The 7,545-nt window shown below is 43.0% G+C and overlaps 1 gene segment (V, D, J or C); it reads right to left on the bottom strand.

Moving 5' to 3' along the window:
• Positions 1-5,137: 5,137 nt before the first annotated feature.
• Positions 5,138-7,201, bottom strand: LOC114909776 (Ig lambda chain C region-like; the record flags this gene model as incomplete). The annotated part of the segment is given in 2 exon segments: positions 5,138-5,710; positions 7,156-7,201. Coding segments are annotated over 2 exon segments (363 nt in total), but the record flags the coding sequence as incomplete, so codon positions are not given.
• Between the last annotated feature and the right edge of the window lie 344 nt (positions 7,202-7,545).

The raw sequence follows: 7,545 nt of genomic DNA, 5'->3' as shown, positions 1-7,545 counted from the left end.
ATTCAGCTGACTTCTCAGGACTTGCCTTACTCTCTGCAGGTATTTGGAGGTTGCTGCTTTCCTTGCGGCCTCTTCATGATTCCCATGCGCCTGCGGGATTCCAAGGTACTTGTAGCTGTCCTCAACATCTGCTATGTTGCCTTCTGGTAGTACAATCCTCTCAGTTCTGACTACCTTCCCTCTCTTTGTTACCATCCGGCTACACTTATCCAGTCCGAATGGCATTCCGATGTCATTGCTGTAGATCAGGGAATCGATGTCTTGTTCACTCTTGGCATAAAGCTTCATGTCATCCATGTAGAGGAGGTGACTGATGTTTACTCCATTCCGTAGTCGGTATCCGTAGCATTTGTAGATGCCGCACTTGATGGTGACTTGCGCAATTTGCTTGGAGTTGGCCTCCAGGGTTGTTTTCCACTGCCCCATTGAGTTCCTGATTAAGGCTCTTAGTGTCCTGTTGATCTTGTATAGTTCTAAGCATTCCAGGATCCATGAGCGAGGCATCGAGTCATGGGCTTTCTTGTAGTCAATCCAGGCGGTGCACAGGTTGGTCTGTCTGGTCTTGCAGTCTCGAGTGACTGTTCTGTCTACCAGTAGCTGGTGTTTGCTCCTCTCGTGTTTCTACCAATTCCTTTCTGTGCCCCACTCATGTATTGAGCCATATGCCTGTTCATCTTAGCCGCTATGATACCTGAGAGCAGCTTCCATGTTGTGCAGAGACAGGTTATCGGGCAATAGTTGAATGGGACTGCTCCTTTCTGGGGGTCCTTCAGGATCAGGACTGTCCGGCCTTCTGTTAACCATTCATGGTGGGTCCCATTCATTAGCAGCTGGTTCATTTGTGTTGCCAGGCGCTCATGGAGTGCAGTTAGCTTCTTTAGCCAGAAGGTGTGGATCATGTCAGGGCCTGGTGCTGTCCAGTTCTTCATACTTGAGACTCTTTCTTGGATGTCTGCCACTGTGATGGTTCCTGGATCCTGTTCAGGGAGGTTGCTGTGGTCTGCTCTTAGATCCACTGGCCACTGGGCTTTGTTGTTATGTGATGCCTCCTTCTCCCATGTGTTTTTCCAGTATTGTTCAGTCTCCAACCTTGGTGGGTCCCCTCTCATGTTATTACCCTGCCACTGAGAGTACACTTTGGATAGTTCTGTGGAGAACATCTGGTTTATTCTTCTGCCCTCTATCTCTCTTGTGTACCTCTTCAGGCAGTTAGCCAAGGCTGTGAGTCTTTGCTTGGCAGTTTCTAAGGCCTCAGGTATAGACAGCTTGCTGTACTTCTTGGGCAGGGTCTTCATCACGCCTTTCTGCAGTTCCAATAGCTGGCTAACTTCCCTTCATGCTGCCTTGATCTTTGCCTCTAGCCTTCTTTTCCATGGAGGATACTGCTTCTTATGCTTGGTATTCATCTTGTATCCAAGCATCTCAAGGATCACTGTTGCTGTGTTGTACATCAGCTGGTTGGTCTCAGTGATGGTCACAGTAGGGGTTGTTCGTAGTGTTGCATTCACATCTTCTAGTAGACTTTCAGTAGGTACTTCACTTGGTCTTGGTAATCGGCCACGGGGGCTCCAGGTGTCCTTCTTAGCCATGATCTTATCTCTTAGGTCAGCTGCTCTTGCATTCAGCTTACAAGAGCTCATTGTTCTTGGGGCTTGGTACCCAAGGGGATGATGATATCTTCTCCCTGACCTGTCCTGGCTCCCCCTTGCCATAGCATTTGTGTTGTACCTCGTCAATCTCTAGTTGTGATAGCAGTTGTTTCTTGCAGATGTTGGAACACTGAGCTACTAGCTGCTTAGGCGTTAGTCTTGATGTTGAGTTTCAAAGTATCCATAGGGACCACATCCTCTTCATGTAATCCCTTTCACTGGGGTAACTTGTGTAGCATTCCAACAGTTCCCTATTCTCCTCTCTTGTCCATGCATGCCTTGTTCTAGTTCCAGTAGCCCACAATATATATAACTGTAACGTCCACACCCGCACTGCGATCAACAGCACCGGATGCCAGTGAAGCACCTGATGACAATCACAGCACTTGACTTTAAAAGACCCTCCTCAGGCCCTTTGCACTCGCGGAAGAACAGTGAGACAACTGTCCCCATTTGTGCCGATGGCACAACCTCCTTTGTCCCTGGTCTCTCTTCATCATTCCCTGCCTTTTGGGCTTCGCATTGCTCCCTGACTTCATCTACGGATCATCGCTCCCACTTTGACCGCCGGTTGACCGACTCCTCGCCCGTCACCAACGAGAACTCGCCTGACTCCTCGGTTCCTGACAAACGATCCTGCGCTTGGGTCCAGCCTTCCCTGCAGCCTTGGTTGACAATAACAAATGTGTCCATTTCGATTTCTGTATGATATCTGTTACTGTGGGGGGCGCGGTGGCGCAGTGGGTTGGACCGGGTCCTGCTCTCCGGTGGGTCTGGGGTTCGAGTCCCGCTTATTGTGCCTTGCGACGGACTGGCGTCCCGTCCTGGGTGTGTCCCTTACGCCCTAGGTTGCCGGGTAGGCTCCGGTTCCCCGCGACCCCGTCTGGGACAAAGCGGTTCCGAAATGTGTGTGTCTGTTACTGTGATGGTCAATGCTACAATTTAATGATGACTCTACAAGAACAGATAAAACAATAAACTCACTACCAGCTTCACTGGAGTGTAACATATATTTAGTTGTTTTTAATTTATTAATTCTTCAATAAATTGAAATTATGTTTTTATTTGTACTCTATATTGAGTACAGTCCACTCACAGAGGAGTTGTATTTCACTGCAGTGTGAGAGTCACATTTTGTTGACAAATGGACACAGCGGTGACAAATGCACATTATTTTAATATAATATAATATAATATAATATAATATAATATAATATAATGCTAAAAATACACAAAGTGTAGAATCCAAAGTCTGAAATATATATTTTATGCTGAACTAAAAACTGTCTCGAATTCAGGGCCATTTCCTACTGTAAGTGGAAGAAACGGTTCCTTTGGGGTCTGAAGCCACTGGGGGAACCAGTGACTTTACATTTACATTGACATTTATTTATTCCACAGACACTTTTCTGCAAAGTAACGTACATGTCGGACAAAAATACAAAGAGTGTGTTTCATCAACAGAAGGAGAGATTTGGGTTCAGACATGTGATTCTGGAGTACAGTCCATTTGTCACATTCCACCATATGAACCAGTGTACGTCACTCCAGTAGCTGCATAAAGGTTTATTCATTATTCAACAAGTGGTTACTTTTAAAAAATTATTAAAAATAAATGTTTATTATGCATTTATCAGATCAATGGAGAAGTGAATGGGTGAGAAGTGACTTCCCCAATAACATTCTCTGTTTGTTTCTTACAAAAACCTCAGTTCAGTAAATTTTTTAGGTGAAAGTTTTGTGTGAAACAATAATTTTGAAAAATGTTATATCTATTTATTTATTCAGAAGTTCAAAGGCTGATTTGTCCTCTTAAGTGACTTCTAATTTTCTTACCCATCTGGGTACTTTTAGTGGAACAATTTAGGACGAGTACCTCACTCAAGGGTACAACAGCTGGAGGTGGGATTTAAACCTACATCTTTTACATCCAAAAGCAGCAACTCTGACCACTACACTAGCAACCACCTCTATTCGTTTCTCTTGTATTTTATCTTTTTCTTTGTTAAAATGTTTTACTGGTCAAAATTAAGGGAAGGGTTTCTTCTACGAAGTTTTCATTCCCTGGTTGGGGGCCAAAGTGCAATATTTCTTAGGCCCAAACTGTTCAGAAACAGGCCTGCTGTAACTAACAGAAGACACCAGAAGTTTAACCACAGACACAGAATGAAGAGGAAATCATAATGTACTTTACTGTGAAAAACACTGTGAATGATTCCTGTTATAGTCACTGGACTCTCAGGAAATTGAACAAATTATAAACCAAGAGCACTGATAATAACTGCTGTTGAAACAATGAGAAAAAACTTAATCATCATCTAACTTGATTCCATTTCTTTTTCTGCTGATAATGACTGATATCTGCCCCCCCAAACACACACACACACACACACACACACACACACACACACACACACACACCCACCCACACACATACACACACCTGCCCCAGCGCAGGGTCTTTCAGGCAGTGAAACCGCACCAAGAACCGTTGGGCTGAAACTGACATTTGCATGGGCAGGACGCTTCTGCTGCTCCCAGAATAGAGCAGGCAAATGTGCCCCCGTCCCCAGGGGGCTGCTGTGAGGTGGGGGCTTACGGTAAATCAAGAGACACCAGAAAGAATCATCTGACCCTTTACATGGAGTTTGAGTCAACTTGTACTTCCATTTCTGTGTGTGTCTGTGCAGCACAGAGCATGATGTAGTTCACGTAAAACTCTTTGTCTTTCTTCAGCTCACAGTTGTTACAGTAGTTAGAGCAGGAAGGGACAATCAGTGCAGTATTTTCCTTTCCGCTCATAGAACAGAAACACTAAACGTAGGTTATGCAGCACTTGTCTGAACACTTTTTTTGACGTGTTAAAGAGACGCTCAAGACCAAACGTTCAAGAAACCATTATGTTTTCATGATCTTTTCACATGTGTGTGAGTCCCCATGATTTAGGGATTCTCCTCCTTCCCTGTCAGTGTGGGGTCACAGGGAGCTGCTGTCTCTCACACTGAACACACACTTATTGCAAGTAGTTTTCTTAATTTTGGACGATAAATTCTGCTGAAATATTGTTTGTGTGAAGGAAACACTAATAGAATCTTCCTGTAAAGGTATTTTTAAAAAATGAAAAATACGCTTTTAGATGATAGGCAGAATTTACTATGACAATGAAAACTCAGCGTGTGTGTGTGTGTGTGTGTGTGTGTGTGTGTGTGTGTGTGTGTGTGTGTGTCATTATGGTAACAGGAAAACTGTTTTAGTTTGATATGCATCGTCTGTTAAATAAACATTTTCCTTTAAGGAAGACAAAGCGTAATTAATGTTAAAATGATTTTTATTCCTCTTACTTTTTTATATATATAAATTTTCATTGAATTGATACATTTCCTTGTACTTTCTATGCCTTCTTTGCGAACAGGACTGTGCTCATCATTTGAAATAAACACAAATTACAGTTCATGTCATGTATTAATAAGGGAAACAACAGCTGCGTATTTGATTCAATAAACGTTTATTATTCTCAGCTGCATTTCAGACGTCACTCAAGCACAAGATCACACAGTGTAACACACCAATAATCTAATACAGAACAGGAGCAGAGGACACACTGGATAATACTGAGAAGCTCAAGGTAAAGGGTCTCACATATATAGTGGAGCAAAGCACATTATTAACCTCTATGTTACTAGTTACGAAAACAGTAAGAGTGGAGTAGAGCACAGAGTAAAAACACAGTAATGAGACGCCCATCTACACGGGGCAGTCGGCTCTCTTCATCGTCTCCAGAACTGGAGTCTGGGAGCCCTGAGTGGCCTTGCAGACCACCGTGCCCGCCTTCGTCCACTCGTCCGCAGGGAGGGTCAGCGTGCTGCTCCAGCTGTACTTGCCGTCCTTGTCCAGGAGTCCGCGGCTCGCGTCCCCAGGCTTGGTCCTGCCGTCCACCGTCCACTCCAGCTTCCAGTCGGAGGGGAAGCCCTTGTTGGCCAGACACGTCAGCGTGGCCTTGTTCTTACCGGACACCTCTTGACTGGACGGGGGCAGGACCGTGAGGACGGGGGCAGCGTTGCCTAGGAGACGGCAGAGGTCAGAGGTCAGAGAGAGGGCAGCGAGTGGACGGAACACCTTTAACAGCGGACATCGCATTGTGTCTCATCACCTGTACGTAGCGGAGGAGGAAAAGAGCTGTTAGTTAACTCTCAGAGGAGGAATGGATAGGCAGTTTATGAATGTAGCCCACAGTATGTATGAGGTGTATCAAAATGTGCCATTAATACAAGAGAACAGATCCTTATTCCTTTAGAGGTCATTTTTACCTCCACAGCTCAATGCTATAAACCATAATGTGTCACTTTTCCACCCTTCTGGACATATTCATGCAGCCCTTCCGTACACTGCTTTTCTTCATTTTATAACACACTGATCGATTTGTAACAGTGTATCAGTGATGGACTGAATTCAGTTCAAAGTCAAGACAACTGGATGCATATTGAATTAAAGACCATGGAAAACTGCGCGTCAGTTATTTATCACATTGTTTGTATTATTTTCATCTTAATTATTACTGACAACTGTAAAATAAACATTAACTCGAGCAACAAATATTGAATTTATAAAACAGTGAAAAGCAGAAGAAACATTTTTCTAAGGTTTAAATATAAATCGGAAAATCCGTAGTGAACAAACGCAGTAAAAGACACTTTTTATCCCATATCGTTATTTATCGCATTTATGTATTTATCATTGTAATCATGTGTTGTTGTCAACATTGCAACATTTGAACTTGAAGCTGTTTTTCAAACCAACAAGCTTCAGTGTAACAACTTTGACTGAAAGAGCTGAAAACACACAAGTGAGACACACTCAGCTGAAGAATAGAAATGTACTCAGGGAATAAAACGAGTTACATTCATTTCTTTACAGCGTTCAGGATATAATACAGAAAAAGGTTCTTACTTCCAACTTCCAGCCTGGTTCCTCCACCAAAAGTGTCCCACAGTGATTCAGAGCCAATTTGTGCTCGTACAAAAACCTCCACACACAGCGTCCAGTGTACCGTCAATATACTGTGTTTACCGGCCTTTCATGGTAAATACTAATTTTGTCTCATCATGTCTGGTGTCTTGAAGTCAAGACAAGAATCACAGCGATGTGTCCATGACTGGTGTGAAAAGGAACTTTTACACTACTAAAATCATGTACCGCACTGCCAGATGCAGATGATGATGGAGCTCTTTTCTACTGATAAGTTTATTTATAGGTTTCTGACGAAATGAAGCGAGAAATACAAAAAATAAAATTAAATTATCGTCCGAATTACGAAAAGTTTCGACAAATAATTAACCATAAGCAAAATGTTTCTTTAAAAAAACATCTGGTAGGAGCACGTTAGAGAATGAATATGAAGTATAAATATGACAATACAGTGAAACAGAGAACAAAGGAAAAACACATAAAAAGTATTTGTGCAGAGCTTTGATGTCGATGGTATTGAGTTAAAAGATGAAATACTTACTGCCAACTTCCAGTTTGGTGCCGCTACCAAAAGTCCACCACAGTGAGTGAAAGTCATTGAGGGGCTGTACAAAAAGTCCTGTGAGACACCAGTGTGTCTCTCACTGCTCACCGTGGATTATTGTCATGATGACACACAGCACCACTGAACACACCTTTACACCGAAGACTCCACTATTGCATATTTTAATCAATTAGATATCTTTTTATTATTGTTTTTTTTTCTGTTTATTCCGTTTTTCATTTTGCAATAGTGGAAAATAGCAGCCAAAACTTTTGAGTAATCAGTATCATACTATGTAACAAAACGAGACCCTCTCAAAGCAGTGGTCTCTAAACTCATATCATGCCCGTGTCACGACCCCAAGGGCGAAATCCCTAATGGCCAGTG

This window comes from Scleropages formosus, unplaced genomic scaffold, assembly GCF_900964775.1.
Source record: "Scleropages formosus unplaced genomic scaffold, fSclFor1.1, whole genome shotgun sequence".
NCBI classification, from domain to species: domain Eukaryota; kingdom Metazoa; phylum Chordata; class Actinopteri; order Osteoglossiformes; family Osteoglossidae; genus Scleropages; species Scleropages formosus.
This window is presented reverse-complemented; position numbering and strand designations above follow the sequence as displayed.